This window comes from Myotis yumanensis, unplaced genomic scaffold, assembly GCF_028538775.1.
Source record: "Myotis yumanensis isolate MYYU_CA2020_CCGP unplaced genomic scaffold, mMyoYum1.0.hap1 SCAF_15, whole genome shotgun sequence".
NCBI classification, from domain to species: domain Eukaryota; kingdom Metazoa; phylum Chordata; class Mammalia; order Chiroptera; family Vespertilionidae; genus Myotis; species Myotis yumanensis.
The window spans coordinates 16980881-17001317 of record NW_027223766.1 but is presented as its reverse complement, the minus strand read 5'-3'; the positions used below and the strand labels follow the sequence as shown (position 1 = coordinate 17001317).

The 20437-nt window shown below is 42.5% G+C and overlaps 1 protein-coding gene across 6 annotated transcripts in view; it reads right to left on the bottom strand.

Annotated features, from left to right (window-relative positions):
* The window catches only part of NCOA2 (nuclear receptor coactivator 2), a 268578-nt gene that overhangs the window by 75003 nt on the left and 173138 nt on the right, over positions 1–20437 (bottom strand). For all 6 annotated transcript variants that reach the window (XM_070392625.1, XM_070392631.1, XM_070392628.1 and 3 more), the window contains 2 exons: positions 15149–15253; positions 12477–12649 (listed from right to left, as the gene is read on the bottom strand). In XM_070392625.1, coding sequence (XP_070248726.1) covers positions 12477–12649; positions 15149–15234 — 259 coding nt within the window. In that variant the 5' untranslated portion in view covers positions 15235–15253. The remainder of the gene's footprint in view (positions 1–12476; positions 12650–15148; positions 15254–20437) is intronic.

Below are 20437 nucleotides of genomic sequence, written 5' to 3'. Positions count from 1 at the left end.
CTTGCCTTTTTTTCTTTCCTTTCCCCTCTATCATCTATAATAAGATAACACATAACACTTGGAACCTTACAGAATAGGGGTATGCAGATGCCCGCCTAATATGGACAGGCTCTAGTAAGAAGTCACCACTGTACTGAGAAGATACTGCTCCCCAAATGGCCCAGGAATTCCATAATGTCCACCATTTGGCGTTGATGGGCGTGAAAAGGACCTCAGGACTGACCGTGTGGGAGTACTCACATTATTTCTTTCACTTTAGTTGTCTTCCATAAGACAAAAAAATTTATTTCCAAAATTGGCAGGCCCGAAAAGAGTCATCTATTACAGGTGGTCAAGGCTCTAACACTGCACAATCAAAATCAAGTCCATTTTAATGAAAAAATTTTCTCCGCTGGGTATTTTTTCTGTATGATTGTATTGAATTGGTCCTTTCTTTGGTTCAAAATTATAGAAATGAGAAACATAATGCAAAAGTACCCTTTCCAACAGCCCTGGATATCTAAAAGTTTAAATGCATGCAATCCAATACATCCCTTTTCCAGATGCACATTTGCAATTTGCACACTTCCCTTTCAGAACACAGTCTACAACACACTGCACAGGTGGTGCAGAGCTCAGTACTGTGTGAAACACGGCCCTTGGATGCCACTCGTGTCCTTGACCTCTGGTCCTTCATTAAGAACACTGGGGTACTCACAGCAACTATTGGTAAAGTCTGCTTTGCTCCCAATACATTTTCTGAAATCGGAGAGAACACCTCCACCAGGCCAGGACTGCTGTTTATCTGGAGGGCACAGTGCGTCCGCATGATGGACACGTAAAACGACAGCTCATTCACTCTCACAGAAAACTAACTCATCTGCTTACACGAGGTTACAAAATGACTGTTCTCAAACCAGACTGTTAGCCAGTTTTCTGGCTAAATACCAAGAATTCTTTTTGGCCCAAACAGCACCTTTCTATTTTCTTGGGATCTTTTATCATTTTTCTTTCCTGACAGGAAAAGCTGAGCTGTCTTGAAAGTGTACATTATCCTCTGACATAGGGATTTGCAAAAAACATTCTTCCCAGTCACCAAACCACAGTGCCTCAATATATCTTACATCGGGCTTGTCCACGGGCTTAACCCATTTATTCACGACAACTCCTTCCAAAGGGCAGGCAAAAGCAAGAGTAACACTGGCTTTGAAGCCAGGTGGAGATCTGGATTTGAATTCTCGAGTTCCACCACCTCCTAGCTGTGAGACTGAACGAGTCACTTAAACCCGAGGTTCCCTGTGCAACATGGAGTTAATAGCTAACTACACGTGCCCTGCAGGGGCGCCGCATGGATGACATGAGATGATACGGGTAAACGTGAGCACTCCACGCGCGGCACGCGGTCATCCCCAGTGCTCGTAGGGGCCGGTGCAGTCGGAGCTGCAGCAGCTTCATGGCAACCAGCCTCTGAGGGCACGCAACGCCAACGCACAACTCATGTCCTCTGTTTCCCTCTGTCCCTCCTCTGACTCGTGGGAAATGTGAGGGCTCTGAATCAGAGCAACAGACTCAGAGGTTTTCATGTCTAGGAGGAACTTTTTCCACTGCTCAATGACCCCTAGCCTCTCTTCCTTTCATCATTTACACCGAGCTAACTAGAAAAAGACAGTAAGGAGGACAATATTGGGAGAGATGCACCAGTAACTACAGCAGCCCTGTTAGAATGCATGGGTGTGGAGAACACGAGGGAACCTGGGCGAGGGGCAGCTATTTGCTTCATAGCCCTTGACTGCAGTTTCCATAAGATGGAAGATATTTAAACCATCAAAATCTCTTCTGTGAATAACACATGTTAAAACTACTCCGACTGACACCCCGGTAACTAATATAAATCTTTATTTTGGTTTTGAGTGTGTTGTTTTTGGAATTTCTCTGTAGATCAACATTTTCTCTCATGATAAACAAAGGCTGGGTTGAAGACACGACCACCACCCTCAGGGGCAGGTAAAGATGGACACAGGTAAAGATCCCAGCTTCAAACCACCAGCACACTGGGGTTGGAATTCTAGTTTGTCATTGACTAGCTTGAGCCTTATTATTGTTTCTGCTTATCAATTTCCTTATCTAAGAAAGAGACAACAGTATTGACCCTGAAGGAGTCTGGTGATCAGAGGCAATGCAGGGACGGAGCAAAGAATGGAGGAAGCTTCCAGAAGAGATGAGAAGGTAGCTGAAAACAAGGTGTCTGCAAATATTTATGACATTCTTTTAGTATTGCTAAAAAACAAACAAAAACAAACCCCAACACATAGCCTTGGATACAAGGAATCCTGATTCTTAATATAAAAAATATTATTTAAATATTTTTGCATTTTCATAGTATAACTAGGGGACCAGTGCACAAATTCGTGCACCTTGAAAGGAACTGTGGGCCGCGAGGCTACAGTGGGCACAGGGGTGGGTCTTGGCCCATCCTCCACGCCCCCACATGGCCCCTCCCGCTGCGGCCTCCCCGGTCCCCTCTCTGCTGGCAGACCTACTCCCGCTGCCACTGGCCCTGATCACTCGGCACTGTCAACGGGCACTGCTCCCAGGCACTGACTGCGCCCACCCCGCTTGCACCCGCTGACAGTGTGGAGTGATTGGGGCCGGCGCCAGCAGCAGGTGTGAGTGGCAGTTGCTGCCCCGATCGCCCCTCAGAAGTAGGGGGAGATGGAGAAGCCCTGAGGAGAGATCAGGACGGCAGCCACTGTTCGTGCCCGATGACAGCGCCGAGTGATCAGGGCCAGTGCCGGGCGCTGGCAGCAGGTGCGAGTGCCGGGCAGGACTGCAGCGCACAGCAGCAAATAATTTTCAGTGACCACCAGAGGCTCTTCCAATGACAGCGACTGGCGGGTCCCGCCTTGGTCTGGAGCCCCTGCTCACCTACTCCACTATCCCACTGTGGCTGACACTCGCCATGTTCCACGCTCTGCTGCCTGCTGCTGATGCACACCATGTTCTGTGCGCGTCCCCTGGTGGTCAGCGCACCTCATAGTGACCGGTTGTTCCGTTGTTCTGCCATTTGGTCTATTTGCATATTAGGGTTTTATATATAGACTAGAGGCCCAGTGCACAAAAATTTGTGCACTCGGGGGGGTAGGGGGGGTCCCTCAGCCCTGCCTGTGCTCTCTCGCAGTCTGGGACCCCTCAGGCGATGACCACCTGCTGGCTTAGGCCCGCTCCCCGGGGGATTGGGCCTAAGATGGCAATCAGACATCCCTCTGGTAGCCCGGCAGCCCTCGGGGGATGTCCACTTGCCAGCGGGGAGCAGGCCTAAACTGCAGTCGGACATCCTTAGCACTGCTGAGGAGGCAGGAGAGGCTCCCACCACCACCGCTGTACTGGCAGCCATCAGCCTGGCTTGTGGCTGAGCAGAGCTCCTCCCATGTGAGAGCGCCCTGACCACCAGAGGACAGCTCCTGCATTGAGCGTCTGCCCCTGGTGGTCAGTGTGTATCATAGTGACCAGTCATTCCCAGTCCTTCTGCTGTTAGGGTCAGTTTGCATATTACCCTTTTACTATATAGGATAGACGCCTGGTGCACGGGTGAGGGCCGGCTGGTTTGCCCTGAAGGGTGTCCCGGATCAGGGTGGGGGTCCCGCTTGGGTGTCTGGCCAGCCTGGATGAAGGGATGATGGCTGTTTGCAGCTGGTCACACCCTCTTCAGGGTGGGGGTCCCCACTGGGGTGCCTGGCCAGTCTGGGTGAGGGGCTGAGGGCCGTTTTCAGGCTGGCGGGCGACTAAAGCTCCCAACCTCTCCTTAGTTTCTTTTTTTTTTTTTTATTCTGGGATTTATTTACCTTCTATGGCTGTCACTGGAACTGAGAGCCGGCTTTAGCTCTGAGGCTCGGCTCCAGCTCTGAGACCTTGGCTGCTGAAAACAGGTATCTGGGTTTGTTTGGCTTCTATAATTGAAACACTGTTGCAGCTCCAGCTCTGAAAGCTCTGAGACCTCGGCTGGCTGAAAGCAGGTTTCTGGGTTTGTTTAGCTTCTATAATTGCAACATTGTTTCTTAGAGTGCAGCTCAGAGGCCAGCAGCAGCAGGCGGGGAACCTTGGCTTCCTCCATCACTGGAGCAAGCAAGCCTCCTGTTCGCTTCAGCTGCCTGGCTGCCGGCCGCCATCTTGGTTGGCAGTTAATTTGCATATCGTCCCGATTAGCCATGGGAAGCGTGTCGGAGGTATGGTTAATTACCATGCTTGTCTATTATTAGATAGGATGACTCCTCAAAAAATTAAAAACAGAACTAACACATGATCTAGTAATACCACTTCTGGGTACAGATCCCCTAAAAAATGAAAGCAGGGACTTGAACAGATATTTGTTCACAAATAATCATGGTGTATAACAGCATTATTCACAATAGCTATAAGATGGAAACAATCCAAGTGCCCACTGATGGGTAAATGGATAAACAAAATATGGCAAATACATGCAATAGAATACTATTCAGCCTTAGAAAGGATGGAAATGCAGATATATATTACCACATGGGTGAATCTTGAAGACATTATAGTAAGTGAAATAAGCCACTCATAGAAAGTAAATACTATACCAGTGATGGCGAACCTATGACACGCGTGTCAGAGGTGACACACGAACTCATTTTTTTGGTTGATTTTTCTTTGTTAAATGGCATTTAAATATATAAAATAAATATCAAAAATGTAAGTCTTTGTTTTACTATGGTTGCAAATATCAAAAAATTTCTATATGTGACACGGCACCAGAGTTAAGTTAGGGTTTTTCAAAATGCTGACACGCTGAGCTCAAAAGGTTCGCCATCATTGTACTATACCATTCCACTATTCTAGATAACTAGAATAGTCAAATCCACAGAACAGTGGTTACCAGGAGTTGCGGGGAGGAGAGGTGAATAATTATTACTTAATAGATCAGGAGTTTTTATTCGGAATGATGAAAAAGATATAGAGATGAACAGCAATGAATGCTATGCATATTTTACCACAAGAAAAAAGGTCAAATTAAAATCAATTCTCAGGGTAAGGTTAATTGGTATCCAGAGTCTTTAATCGAGAAATATTATAAGCAGAAGTGCAATTCTTGTATTTTATGAATTATTCTTCACTATCACATTCTTAGAAAACAAAACAGGATTCAATAGCTGATATGCTGGTAAGAGCCCGTCTGGAGTAAAAGCTGAACTAACAATTATAATAAGGCAGAAGGCCAAGTTTTACTAGACTTTGCACTCATGGCAAAACACAAGCTGTTAAGAGGTCCCCATTTCTTACCAACAAAGCTGAGATGAAAAACACCATGATCACTGCTTTCCTGGAATTATTACTTTAAAAACATCAGCAGTGACCGAAAAGATGAGATGATTTAAAAAACTGGACCCTTACACTTATTATCAGAGATAAATGACTCAGTATTTAGGAGAGGTGATCATTTTCTAAGTAGAAATGAACTAAAATATTTCAGTGTGAACAACACAGTAATAAGAGGAGGAAAGAATTGGTGAACAACGTACGTGAGTGCCTCTATTTCCCCCCACAAACAACAGGCAAAGAGATAACCGAGCATGACTTACACTTCTTCCTTTCCTACAGCCTGCACACAGACCTGATGGAGCAAACGGCATGAGGGAGAGAGACGTTCTTTAGGGGGGCATGAGAAACAGCTGAAATGAGGCCAAATATCTTAATGCCATTGTGGTTTTCTCTCATTTTTCTTACTGATTTCATATTTGCCTCAAGGGATCTTCTTGCTCCTCACTACCTCCTCCCCACACTCTTAGCTTAGGGTCATGTTTGGTGCCCTAAACTATCAAACAATATCTGATACTAAGATATTTACTATAGAAGGAATTCAATACTACTATATGGTATTAGATACTTATTCTTTTCAAGCTATCTCCTTGAAAAAGTTGCTCTATATAATTAATCATCAGGGAAATGTAAATCAGAACCGTAATGAGATATCACCTCATCAGGATGGCCACTATCAAAACACCAGACAGTAACAAGTGTTGGTGAGGATGTGGAGAAACAGGCTCTCTCGTGCACAGTTGGTGGAACTGTAAAAGTGGTGCAGACACAGTAGAAAAAATTAAAAATAGAAGTGGGTGTTAATCCAAAAGTACTGAAGACAAAATTCAGAGGTATTTCTATACCCACACTCACTGCAGCATTTTTCACAATAGTCAAGATGTAGAAACAACCTTAATGTCCACTGATGAATGAATGGATAAATATGGTAATGTGATATGCACATACAGCCTTTAAAAGAAAATCCTGTCATACACTACAATGTAAATGAAACGTGAGGACATTATGCTAAGTTAAATAAGCCAATGCCAAAGAGACAAATACTGCATGGTTCCACTTACATGAGGTATCTACAGTAATCAAAGTGATGGAAACAGAAAGTAGAAGGTGATGGCCAGGGGAAACAGTGAGTTGTTAAATGGGAATGGAGTTTCTAGCACGCAAAATGAAAAAGCTCTAGAGAACTGTTGTTCAACAGCATGCATATAAATAAGATAATGCAGACTTAAAAATTGTTACAAGAATAAATTTATTTTAAGTGTCTTTTACCAAAATTAAGAAAACTACCAAAAATCCGGCCTGGCTGGAATGGCTCAGCTGGCTGAGCGTCATCCCGGGCACTGGTTCAGTTCCTGGTCAGGACACATACCTGGGTTGTGGGCTCCTGGTCGGGGCATGTACGGAAGGCAACTGATCCATGTTCCTCTCTCTCCCTTCCCCTCTCTAAGCATGTTCTCGGGTGAGGATTAAAAAATAAATAAAATAGTTGCATGTATAATGATTTCTTACTGTACAATCCACTATAGCCTGAAAATTAACCTAAAGTACACAAGAACAGCGACGGTTCCCTCTTGCTTGTTCTACCAGTACAACAGGTTGGGAAGATAGGTTCTTACTCATTTGCTTAAAAAAAGAAACAGAAAACAAAACCAAACAAATGAAAAGACAAAACCACAAAAAACTAAGAAAAATGTACTTTAAGCCTAAACCAAAAAGAGAATGACACCAACAGCGAAATGTCAAACCGTGGCATTTGTGCTCTGTACCCACAAGTCCCATGCCTAGGGCTGGGCATCTCCAGAGCCTAAAGACCCTGGTAGATGACTTCAAACCAACTTGGCCAAAGACGGTGAGGAGTCCAATTTTATGGCACCTTCGCCAAATTCTAGTCCTTTTCAACCTCAAATCCAACCGGACGCTTCACTACATGGTGTTCCCTCCAGGGTCCTGTGCCTTGGCTCTGGTTCCTCTGCTCCCTGCCTGACAAGCCTTCCCACCACCTCATCCACTGCTTCCCGGCCCAACCGCGTCCCGGCCCAGCCCCATTGGCCACTCTTTCACCTATTAAAACCTCACTTACAGTAAGGCCTGCTTCTGTAATTACACTTATTCCCACTGTCCCTTTCAGTTCCACAGCTGGTTGGTTGTTTACAAGTCGATTTCCTCTCAAATGAATGAAAGCTCCAAAAAAAGTAAAAACAAAACAAAAAGCCCATGTACTACTGATTGTCAGATTCCCCCTCAGTGAATAACAATGTCTTGCATATAGTATTTACTCAATAAAATTTATTACTGAATGTTTGCTCTTGAGTAAAATCAATACAGGGAGTGGGGTGTCAGAATTAATTTCTTTTTATAATAATACAAGGCAATCAAGGCAAAACGGGATGCCTCCTTTCTAGAGAGTGGAAGGCAGTGTAAGTTGTTGAAATTAGAGCTCATGTCATAAATTGTTAAAATCATGAAGCATTAGGGTACATTAAATTATTCAAAACCTCTTCCTCTGAAAGCTGTTAAACTAACAAAAATAACGTTTTCATATACTTAAGAAAAAATAATAAGGGGTCTGAGGAGAAAATAAGAGCAGGAATTCCACCCCTGCTCACGAATTTCATTAATAACATGAGCCATTGAGCCACATAAGAATAGGAAAGTGATTTGTATGCAGATCAGCAAAAAAACATTTTATCTTCATTCAAAAATTGCAATGTCAAGAGCAGAATGCCGACCACAGGTTATATTGTCAAACAAGGAAAGAAAGTTTGATTTATTTTTATGAAAACAGATAATAGCTTCAGATCTCCAATAGTAAGATAGAGCCAATTTCATTGCTGTGTTCAAGTAAATAAGAGTGAAATAAAAATTGCCATGACTCTTGCCCTCTTTAGTTCTTAAAGAAAAATTCTTGAACATGTCACTCAGGTAACAGGGACAAGCAAGAGCCGACAAGGTCCACCAGAGAGCTGGAGAGGGGGCAGGTGATTTGACCTTTTCATATAAGTTAATGAATAAGACAAAAGTGAAATAATAAAGATATATGGTGAGGATATTATATGTAGAAATGCAATTGTTTCTCAACTCGTGAGTGACTTTTTTGCTGCATTGGTCATAATTTTTGTGTGTGTATGTATTGGCTACGTAATGTTCTAATGTTAATTATTAATACTTTCTCCACTACTTTCTTAAGTTTAGAATGACAGTCAACAAAACAGTAAGTCAAGCCTTGATTTGTAGAGTTTACTGTTTTTTAGATTTCCATGGTGTGAATACTCGGTATTGAATGCAGACTTGGGAAGAGATGTGTAATAGCCACCACTACATAGTATTTCTCTCATGTAAATAGATATGACACAAAGAGCCTCTACAGCATAGATAAGGGTAAAATGAAGTAGCATAATTAGGAAATGATGAGCTTTTGTTTTTATGCTTGCTTTGTAATATAATTTAATTGTAAGTCTATATGATTTTTAATAATGGTTGTTTATTAATTGGCTTATAAAAATTCTTGAAATGTAGCAATTGGCTCTCATTGGTTGATGTGACCCTCACCCTCTTTAAAATACTTCTTTATTTTTTGATGCTATCCTCAATATTAGGGGCAATTCAAATGTACAAAGTAATCTACAATCCCAATGTTCTCTTACTGGTACTACAATCAAAACTGTATCATTAGAAAAATCAGAATGAGAAATGAGAGTGACCTTTTAGGTTGCTTAGTCCAACAAGTCATTTCTTCAGATAAATACATGGAAGTGGGACTGCTGGGCCATGTGGTAGTTTAATTTTTAATTTTTTTGAGGAATATCCATACTGCTTTCCATAGTGGCTGCATGCATTTACCATCCCACCAACAGTGCACAAGGGTCATCTTTTCTCCACTTCTTCCCCAACACTTATTCTTTTTGTCTTTTTAATAATAGCCATTCTGACAGGTGTGAGGTGATATTTGTGGTTATGATTTACATTTCCCTGATGATTACTGACATTGAGCATCTTTTCATATTTCTATTGGCCATCTGTATGTCTTTGAAGAAGTGTCTATTCAGGTGCTCTGACCAGTTTTTAATTAGGTAGTTTGAGTCAATTTTATTTTTTAAGAGCATAGGAATTTGCCACAGAAATTTCTATTTAACTTTTGATTAAAAGTGTGAAATTGGACATTGTAATCCAAAATAGACTATTGTATTTTTTGTACTACTTATTATTCTGTGAAACAGAAGCAATATTAGCCCTCCAATGAGGAAATCGGTTTTTTCACCATTTATGACTGCTGTTTGTAAGGTATAGAAGCCTGAAGTTTTAAACACTTATCAGCATCGTACCAAACAGGAGGAAACATCATTCTTCAGTATCACAAAGCTGCTGGAATGGTTCAAGCGCAGACTCTGGACCTGCCCTGCTCCTAACAAGGCCCACCCAGTGTGAACGCTCTCCGAGGGCTGGTGGCTACAGACATGAGTCTCTCTACCACTTCATACAAGAGGATGCTCCTTTATGTGAAGAGCTGGTACTTCCCCTCCAAGTTCCCATCCGTTAGGCCGTTAAAAACATCCCTTCTTCTCTCCCTTTATTTGTGAAGCGACGGAAACTTGAGGAGCAGCTGATGACAGAGTAGACTTGAGTGCAAGAGCTCGTCATGCTGGCTGACCTGCCTGCGCCTTGGACACTGGAAGGTTCCCTAAGGATGAGCCCGGCATTCCCGACGAAGTATTCTTTGGTGCAACATCTCATGTAATCCAGCTTAACTTCTCTAGGACAGTAATGATTCCATTCAGGCTGATGCCTGTGGCTAAAATACAAATTAAGCTTGGACAATGTTGTCAAGATGATGGTTAGATTTATTTATACTGAGTAACGGGGATCGGCTGGGTGGGCGGGCATACGGAGTGAGACAGAAGGGCTCGGGTCACACTTCTGTGTTGCTCTTGAGCCCTAGTGGCTGGCAGCTGCTGAGAGAAGCACACTGGCCCATGCAGAGCTGGAGCGGGTGAGGGGCAAGCACAGACACCAAGAACCTCACTGCTTCAGATGTCCCTGGAGGGGAGGATGTCCATAACCACCCCCTTTCCATCTGAAGGAAGCACTAACTGTCTGAAGATCTTAGTATAAGTGACGAAAATGCCACCTCTGGGAACGCTACTTACTGAACACCTAATAACCATCGACTGCGACAGGCACTTGCTGAGTGTGTTCACTTAGCTCATAAATTTTTCAACAACTGTGCAACCTCGATGTTGTGCTTGCTAAATTCGGAAGGAGGAAACTGAGTCTCAGAGAGAGGAAATACTTTGCCCTGGTTCAAACAGCTTGTCAGGGGCAGAACCAGGGCACAAACGCAGCTTCTGTCCTATTTGCTTCTAAAGTCCTGCTCTTTTTAAAGACAGTTTATTAAACAAGAAATATTCTTACAGTACTAGACTAGCTGAAAACTTGAAAGTGTATTTGTTCTTTTCATTTGGTTTTTAAGTTCTGTTTCCCCTTTCAAAACACATTAGCTTTCAAATTAATAGGAACATTATTAGAAGAATAAGACGTGACAGGGTGTTTATTGTTGCTGCTTCTTGGGTGGTTGTGGTGTGCAGCCCATGATTAAACCCACAGTGAAAGTATGGCACAGGCCCAGTGTGACACATCCGAACGTGTTTGATGGTTTGAGGGGGGAATTACCAAGGTTTTGCAAAACTTTAAAACCTTGTGCAAGACCTTGATAGAAAAAAAATATATATATATATGTAACTGTTTTAAGTGTAAAGTACTGCCTACCATGCAATGTTCACAAAATTGAATTATTCAAAATTTAGAAATCTGAAACAAGAAACTTAGCGATTTCTCCACTGCAATGGTATCAGCAACCAGAAATATGGCAACTGCACAACACTGTGAAACCTTAAGCAATTTTTTCTCCTAAGAGCTTTAGGAATATTATTTTATCCGTTTGCTGATACCAAAGAATGAAGATACACACTGGACATTAACTGAGTTTTTGGTAACTGGTGAGTGTCATGGGGAAAAGGAGAGAGATGAAGGGAGACTGAGACAGGCATTGAGAGTGGAAATGCCTTGAATGGTGAATGTTATGATATAATCTTGACAGAAAAGCCAGGAAATAAAGACTGATTTTCAGGGTGGGCTGGTATCAGAAACTGCATTGTGTATGCTATATGTATATTCCTTAGAAGTTCTTAGAAGACAGAATTACATTTGTAAAATTGCTTTATATAAAATTTAGCTTAATAGTACATGCATGAAAATGGAAAAGGCTCTGATGATAATATTCGAGTAGGTAGCTGGGATTTATAATAGATCGGATCAGGCGGTTTCAGGCTCATATACCTATACAGACAAAGACATCACTGTTCTAAAATTTGCCTCTTTTGAATATTACATAAAAGGTAGATACTCTAAGAGGATGCATTCAAAAACAGATTACAGGAGATACTCATCTCCCTCGCCCTGAAGGGAAACAGCGTGTGAATACTTCAAGAGCATATATTGGCCCTGAGCACCGAGGCACTGTTCATACTTGCCTAATACAGATTTTTTCTTGGCACCACAAAGTCTAATGTGTTTTTTCAAATATTATTTTCTTAAAGTTTTTCTGTAGGCAAAAATATCAAAGAAGAGAGGTAGAAAATGATCTCAGAAAAAAAGAAAACCCCAGGAAGAAAGCTGTCATGTTCTGTGTTTCAACTTCACAAAAGAATTCCGTGTAGAGGCATGAGCCTTTCAAATCGCTTGTCACTCAGGATATGAAATTCTAATCTAGTGGTGCGGCCGGTCGGAGCTCAGACTTCATCAAATATGCTGACGAGCTGGAACAGGAGGCTCACTTCCTTACTTCTGGTCTCCATCTTCGCTTGGCTCTTGCAGATTATGACAGTCGCTTGCCATGCAAGCTCCGGAAGTCCAAGATGGGCAGAGGCTGCGGGCACCTCACGGAGTTTACCAGACGAAAAGTGACATCACCCGGCCGGTGAATTTTACATAAAGCCTATTTATACACCACTGCAAGTGATACTTGCATTCATCTTGCTCTGTGACATCATTTCCTCATCAATAATTTAAGCTGAAGAAATGGATTAAAGGGACTCTGAAGAGACTTCTCACACATGGAAAACCAGAAACCAACTAAACTCTCCAAAATATCAATTTGGTCCTCTTACCTTGTTCTTTGATCTGACGGATTTGCTTCACAGTTTCTTTTAAGATTGCACATTTGTCAGGTTTGAAGTTAAAGTTGTCTATGTCGTTAAAATTTGCAAATATCAGCTCTGCAAGTTCTTCGATGTATTTATTTTCCTGTTCACGATTGCGTTTCTCAGTGCTCCTCTTGGGGCTAAAAAAAAAAAAAAAAAAGAAACATTTTTTTATTATGAATTTGAAGAAGAGCTATTTTGAAAAAGATAAGCATGTCAAACAAGTTTTAATACAAAGACAGCCAACAGAAGTTATGTAAACACAAAAGTACTTTGGGGTTGGGGGGAGAGAAACCTGAATTTGCTCTAAATGTTGCATGTTTTTTAAAAAAATTAAATTTACCCCAGTTTACAATTATATATTTACTTGTGTCATCATATGTCCAATGTGCTTACTGTTTCCACTGACACGGATCAGACAATTTGCTCACCTAGTGCTTGACACCAAGCTTGGCTATGAAATTTATTGCTGAGTAAGTAAAATATTCCTTTATGTTTTAGAAAATGGAAGTTATGTCTATAAAAATTTTGAAGTTTATGTAAGGTCAATACAAGAAAGGGAAGTTAGCCTAGTTCAAATAAAAATAAATTTCAACGATTTTTGATAAAGCATAAAAAGATTAAGATAAATAAATCTATATAATTTCACAGACTTCTTCAAGATGTTAGTAATCAAACCAAACAGGCTTTTTAGATAATGCAAAAACCACAGTACCACTAGAAACAAAAGCGAAACTGACCAGGGTAGTTGTTAACTGTCCAAGCTGAATGACATGCAAAATATAAACAAACGATCCAAGTTCAACTAAAGTTTTAAAACGTTAATGGTAGGGAGGGGAAAAAACTGACAAGATCTTCTCATTTGAATTTGATAAACAGCAAATTCAAGAGTTCCCTTTGATAATAACAGTGGACCTTTTTGTTCTCGAGTACAGTAGAGGGCCCACTAAAAGACATTCAAACAATACAATATATAAACAAAGCAAATTGTTTAATGTAGCCACTTTCTGTATTTTTAACAAATTGGTATTATCTGCATTTAACAGTAGTTTATAAAATCCTGTAGTTTGTAGTAGACTTCCATATATTAGCTTCTAAATATTAGATTCATTTTCACCAACTAATAAACCTAAGATAGAATATAATTTCCCCATTTTACAGTGGTTATACCATTTGTCCAAGATCACCCAGTAGAGCAAAGACCTGAATTTGGTTTTCTTAAGTCTCATGTGTATTCCTCAATTCTAGCTGATTAAGTGCAGGGAAAGGGAGGGAGTGGCTAGAATTTGTGTAGGAGCCAAGTTCCCCTTCTGGACCCCTATACCCACCTCTTCCTCCCTCCCTCTCTCTCTCCCCTCTCTCACTCCCCAAGACAATAAGTAAATGACAAATAGGTGAAGGGGGAGCTGTGCTACAAAGATGGGAGAGTGCCAGGGAGAGGGCTGGAGTCACCCCCTCCCCCCCACCCCCATGGCACCTGCACAGAGAACGCCCCTCCACAGGAACACGCCAGTTTACCACACTGCCTGCTGGAGGAGGGCTCTGAGCACCGCAGGCAGTTTGACTGACAGACTGTGGTTAGCCAGGAAGTACTAGGGAATCTAGAGGCAACACACAGGAGCTGGGATGTGGACAGTGGTGACTTAACAGGCTTATTTTGCTTGGCACTACAAGGAGAGAAGGAAATATAAAACACTGGCTCTTTGCTCTTTCTCCTTCTCTTCCTCTCTTAATGACGATCTCTAGTCCTCTTCCCTGCTGTTCCTCATCTCATCATTTTACTGGCCATTTAATAGTTGCTCTTTCTATTTAAATTTTAAAGTCAATGACATGATTTAAATATTCTTAACATATTTTTTTCATGTCATCCCATTAATAATGACCACATTCTTTTTCACAATAACCTGTATTGTGTTCCAGGTTATAGACATTTAAATAGTTTAAATACAAGCCTACAAGTATTTAGGTTTTTCCTAACTTTTTTGCAATGATGAACAACACTGTTAGAAGTAAGCTCAAACATACATAATTTTGCACATGTAAAAGTATACTGTTGGAAAATTCCTAGAAGAGGAACACTGTTAGTTCAACGAGAATATGCATTTATAACTTTAAAAAGGTACTGCTAAATTATCCTGCACGGAGGCTATAACAACTCATACATCCACCCATAATATATGACATGGAACTTGCTGTAAAACTTTTTGCTGTGCTCACTGCAGAGCCACAGTCTTTGTTATAAAATCAAAGCAAGCGGATATAACATTTCATGTCTTGCTCATTAAAACAAACAAACAAACAAAACCCAGTATAAAATTAACTGCAATCCTTTTAGTTTGGGATCTTCTTGTCTTTATGACAGTGTGATCGAACAGAAAAGAGTGTGAAAAGCTCAAGATTATGGAATAAAGAGGTTTTAAGCGTCAAGTACTCAGGGGATATCAGAAGAATTTAGCTTTTCTCTTCTTAGAAAAAATAATAAGATCTGTAACTGATTAGCATCTCCAAAATGTCAGCTAAATAATACATATTTGATTAACTGTTAAGGAGAAAAACCAATCACAGTATCAAATAGGCGTAAAATCAGTGCAACAATTATCAAAGAAGCCGCATGTGGCTACTGTGGGCAATCCTCTAACCTGGGTCCGAGCTGGTCAGGACATTCCTTGCGCTTTCTTGTCTCTGCCCTGGACGGGTCAGAGGTGTTTTCTCCCATCCCACTCATCTTGAACACATATCAGCAACTAAAACAGAAAACAAGGGGGAAAGTGAAAAGAGCTGATGATCAAGTGTCTGATCAACTTACCAATAATGAAAAAACTTTGACTCCTATCAAATTTGACAACGGTTTTGACTGATGTTCGAGTATAACTTTTAACAAAAAGGCTGCTTTTTAAAAAAAAAATCTTGTTAAAAGGTTAAGCAAACGTAAAGGTTACAATTCATAAAAACAAACAAGCCTACCTCACTGGGCCCATACCCTTTCACCAGGCCTCGTATTTCATCAGTACCATGAACCACAACTGCTGGCCCTGGTTTCTGCACCAGCCTCCAGTTTCAGGCGCGCTCTTGTACATGTGGAAACTACAGGTGTTGTAAGGGGCTCCTCCCAGTCTCTGTTTTGGGTTGGCCAATGCGAAGCCCGTGCTGCAATAGCTCACCCATGACAGACTGCTCTGGGAAGAGGTAGTGCCACGCCACAAAGTTGGACGTTTCCAAATCCGACCAGGGAGATATGACACCTCTCTCCTAGGCCCGCACAAGGCCTCCCTAAGCAGTGGCCCTCTAACAGGAGGTTCCTACCTCCCTGCTCCTCCCTCAGTGCTCCACCCAGGGCAGCTCACCTACCTGAGCACACCTCCCAGCCACGGCTTCCTGTCACATCCCTGACTCCCTCCCCAGCCCTCCGTGGGTTCTTGCTGCTATCACCCAAGGTTTTAAGATATACTAAAAAAAATCAGGTAACATTACTGACCCTAACCGAGGAGGAGAATTACTGGCTCCTGCTGGCTGAATACCTTCCAGTAAGAAAATATAAGGACATATAATAAGAAACAGTGTGTTCATCATTAGTAGAATCCAAATAATGTTTAAATATGCAAATCCAACACCAATAGAGGCTGAGTTCTCAACAAACTAACGAAGAGACTGAGAAAGGTTTTGAGGACATAGAGCAGGGGTCCTCAAACTTTTTAAACAGGGGGCCAGGTCACTGTCCCTCAGACCGTTGGAGGGCCAGACTATCGTTTAAAACAAACTATGAACAAATTCCTATGCACACAGCAGCGGCAAAAACACCCAGCGGGCCGGATAAATGTTTTCGGCGGGCCGCATGTGGCCCGCAGGCCGTAGTTTGAGGACCCCTGACATAGACAGTTGTTACTCAAGGTGTTCAATAACTGCTAACTGCCCCTCCCCCCAATAAACAAACAAACAAACAAACAAACAAACGGCAGCCCAAAAGGTTTTATCCAGCCTGTAAAAGTATTTCCTAGAGCTCAATTCCATGCTATTTCCTCTGCCTTCTGTCCCCCAGGCTCCTAAAATCACCTCCACCCTCCTTCTCTTTCTGTGGCGGCTTTTCTTCCTTTCCAGGTTGGAAAAATCGGAGGGAAGGGCAAGTCGGTGGAAGGTCAAGAATTTGAGAAAGAGGAGGGTGGGCTAAGAAAACACCACCTGAGAGTGACCACTGTATCGCTGTCACCTACCGATCACACGGCCCACCTGTCCCCTCCTCCTGTCCCCTCCTCGTAATCCGGGATGCTCAGGCTCACTACAATCACTCCTTCTGGACTCAACTCTGACTCAAGGGGGCAGCGGAGTTAATTTTTTTAGGAGTCACGTGTAAGTAGGACGAAGAAACACTGTAGCAGCAGAGGAAGTTCGCACCAATTGCACATTGTATTCAACAGGTCACACAGGAGGGGACGAATCTGAAAGCCAAGGCCTGAGCTTTCTGCTGCCCGGAGCAGTGTAACAAGCCCCAAGGTCCTGCACTGTCGTCAGAATTCTGGGCTGATAATAGGCATAATCTGTATTTAGTTACTATTCATTTAGCATTCACTCTGTACCAAGAAATTTACAGATAGAACTTAATCATCAAAACCGGACCATGAGTGGCAGTAGGGCTGAGAAGCAAATGGCCAGCATCCATGTCCAACTGCACCTCTTGGTGGGACCTTACGAAGCCGCCTCTCATGCCTTAATGACCTCTTCTGTAAAATGGGGTAATCAGCAGCATCTCCGGCACAGGGCTGGGGAGCGGATTAGCAAGAACTGGGACGGAGACCCAGGCCGACCCACTCCTGCTCTTCACAGAAACGTACAGCAAAGGGTCTCCCATCAAATAAGCCAATCTTCCTCTAATCACGCAGTCACAGGTCAGGTGGGGGAAGCAGCAAGACCTCCCCTACACATCATGCACTCACTGAGCCTTGGTCCGCCAAGCTGGTGTGTGAGGAGCACGGAGGAATGTTCTCTCCAGAAGAAAACCAGGTGAGGGGGAGAGAAACAAGTAAAAGGTGAGGGTGTCATACAGCCGTATGCACTCCTCTGACTGTGACGCCCAGGAAAGAAGCCCAGAGGCCAAACAAAAACCTGGACACCAAACTCTTCCCAGGTGATGCCCTACACTCTGTATTTTTTCTGTATTTCTCTTGGAACCACAATTCCCAGGGTTTCACTCATGAGCATGTGACAAAAAACATTACTCATCCAATCTAAGAAAGCTTCCAACACCGCCACCGCCACCACCATCAGAAAAATCCCAGGAACTTTTTACCCTGGAAGCAGCCTTCTATAAATCCTAAGATTTCAAGTAAATTTTTATCATGCACCTGTAACCCTCAACATATAACAAAATGCCCCGTATTGTAGGTGTATGTGATAAGTTTGTTGATGTATATTAAAAAGTATAGTTCTATCAGAAAGATCAGAAAGTTTTTCAACAGACAATTACAATGTGACCATTTTACTTAAGTCGTATGTACAAACTTTGGGATTTAGCATCAGCATTGTCTACTTTTAAGTTCCCCCAATAGAGACACGGATAATTGTACCTTTGCATGCGGACACGGCACTGAGGTATTCAACAAGGGACTAGGAGACAGTGAGTGAAGCAAGGAGCGAATGTTTTCTGGTTTATGTATATTAAGGCCATTTTAGCAGACTGTTTATATTTTACTTGTACCTACTGAAGGCTGGCTCACAAACCACTGTAATTGTAGTTTTAAAACATCATTAGTTTCCTTTTGAAGAGCCAAGTTTTTCCTTTTCTTATGTGATGGTACCTTGAATACATTCCCTTAAAACCTAAACATTTCAGCTTTATGAACATGCCTGTGTCCTTATTTTTCTGTGTCTGCCCCATATGTTCCTTTTCTGAGCAATTGTCCTGGGCTGTGTATGCCCAGTACATGATGCCAACCACCCTTTAAACTACCTAAAGGAGAAAAAAGACAGGGGGCGATCTGTAGTAACTGGCCACGGATAGGTGGACGCACCCTGCCTGCCACGAACATGAGGCTGGGGAGGCCCCGGAATCACTGCTCCTCAACCAAGGTGAAAAGCCCCACAGATTCCCAGGTGGAATAAAAAGGAAAGGCAGTGAATTTAGGGTTGAGCAGGGAGGAGAGGAGGGAGAGCAAGGTGGTGACAGGCGGTAGCCGGCTCCCACACTGCCTCTTGCCTGCCACAGGGCCAGAGTGGATGTAATCCTGGAGCAGAGTTTATGTCCTGCTCTTCAGTGGGTGAACCAAATAAATAACAGTTAGCCTCACTAATGAGGCGCGCAAATAGAGCTTCACGCCCGATGTGAGCTCAGCTGCCAGCAATGCTAGTATTTCACACCAGAAGGTGTGGTTGGGGCTTAGGTGAGTTAATTTCCCCCCACTCAAGTGACTCCGATAAAAAGCACAGATAGATAGAGCAATAGATTACATAGGTAGGTAGGCCTATGACTTCTAGTGTGCACGTACACTTGGAAAAACCATCTAAAATAAAAGAAACTATGTGGATGGGTGAGTTTTAAGGCATTTTTGTAGATCAAAGTGAAATAATCTCCGACGAAAAGGTAGGAGAGAAAAAGTAGTGAAGAGCAGCCCTGAAGGTTTAGAAATTTCATTTTGTAAGCAGGCCTAAACTAAGAGTTCCTTCAAAGTTCTGCATGTTTTCAGCATTCACAGGAAATTAAAATTCTTGAGCGTTTCACTCTCAATGCTGAAACTGTTCAACATAAATCAGAAAAACTGAAAACGACACAAGCAAGCTCTTGGGTCGTAACTGATGGTAATTCCAGTCACTGAGAAGAGTTTCTCCCAGATGTTGGGGGTTGTGGAAGGACAAGACTGGAAAAGAAGTTCCGACTTGTCCCTTCTTGCCATCTCCAACACGACCACAGTCCTGCTCACTGGGACAGCACGCCTCCCGGCCACCCTCTGAGAGCAACTGGTATAAAGCAGACCTTAGAGTTTCTGCACAAGATTAACAGTTTTTTTTAAGTAACAATATTCTGGGAGGGATGAACAATGCCAGTTAAATCCTTACCATATTGACAGGAAAGGAAAGGAAAATGTTAAACCTTAACACAACTGAAAATAAAAAGCACTCTTCTTGCACGGAATTCATCAATGTAACTTCTAAGCTAAGGAAGCTGTCGCTCACAACATAGCCTCATACCATTAAATCTGGTTAATCCTGCAGAATTGATGTAAATGATAATGTGCATATTATCTCTTATCAGAATTGGCCATCTTCCACGTGAGGCCTATAAAACTGACAGATTTATCGTACGCTGAACAAATTTAGTAAAAGAATAAATAAGGATAATGTTGTTGCTGAAATGCAAACATAATAAGTGGTCAAACACCAGATCTCTATTGCTAGTTCCAAAAAATATTTTCACAAAGGCGTTCTCTGAAATTGCTTACCTTGAAATGAAATTTATAATGAACTGACGTACAAAGAGCTGTTGACACAGCTTCTCCTATCAACACCTAGCGGAGGAGGAGCCGCCTGAGAAATCAGCCAGTTCTTCATGAGAAGGCTTCCACAGCTCCCAAGGCCTTCCAGATTGTTCCTGCCCCCTCTCTATAAGAGACAGTACATGGCATTGTGCTGTCACCTGCAGTCTGATCTTTTACCAACTTTGTAAGATGAAGAAATGCTCAAGTAATATTGAATGTGTATGTAAATCCTTACTTAGACACCTTTCCATTTCTATTCCATTAAATTCATTAGGAAAAGATACTCTTTCAGAGCCCTCCATCCTCAGAGGTACACAGTTAAAGATGCAGTCACTGCCCTAGCTGGTTTGGCTCAGCGGACAGAGCATCAGCCTGCGAACTGAAGGATCCCGCATTCGATTCCAGTCAAGGGCACGTGCCCAGGTTGCGGGCTCAATCCCCAGTGGAGGGCGTGCAGGAGGCAGC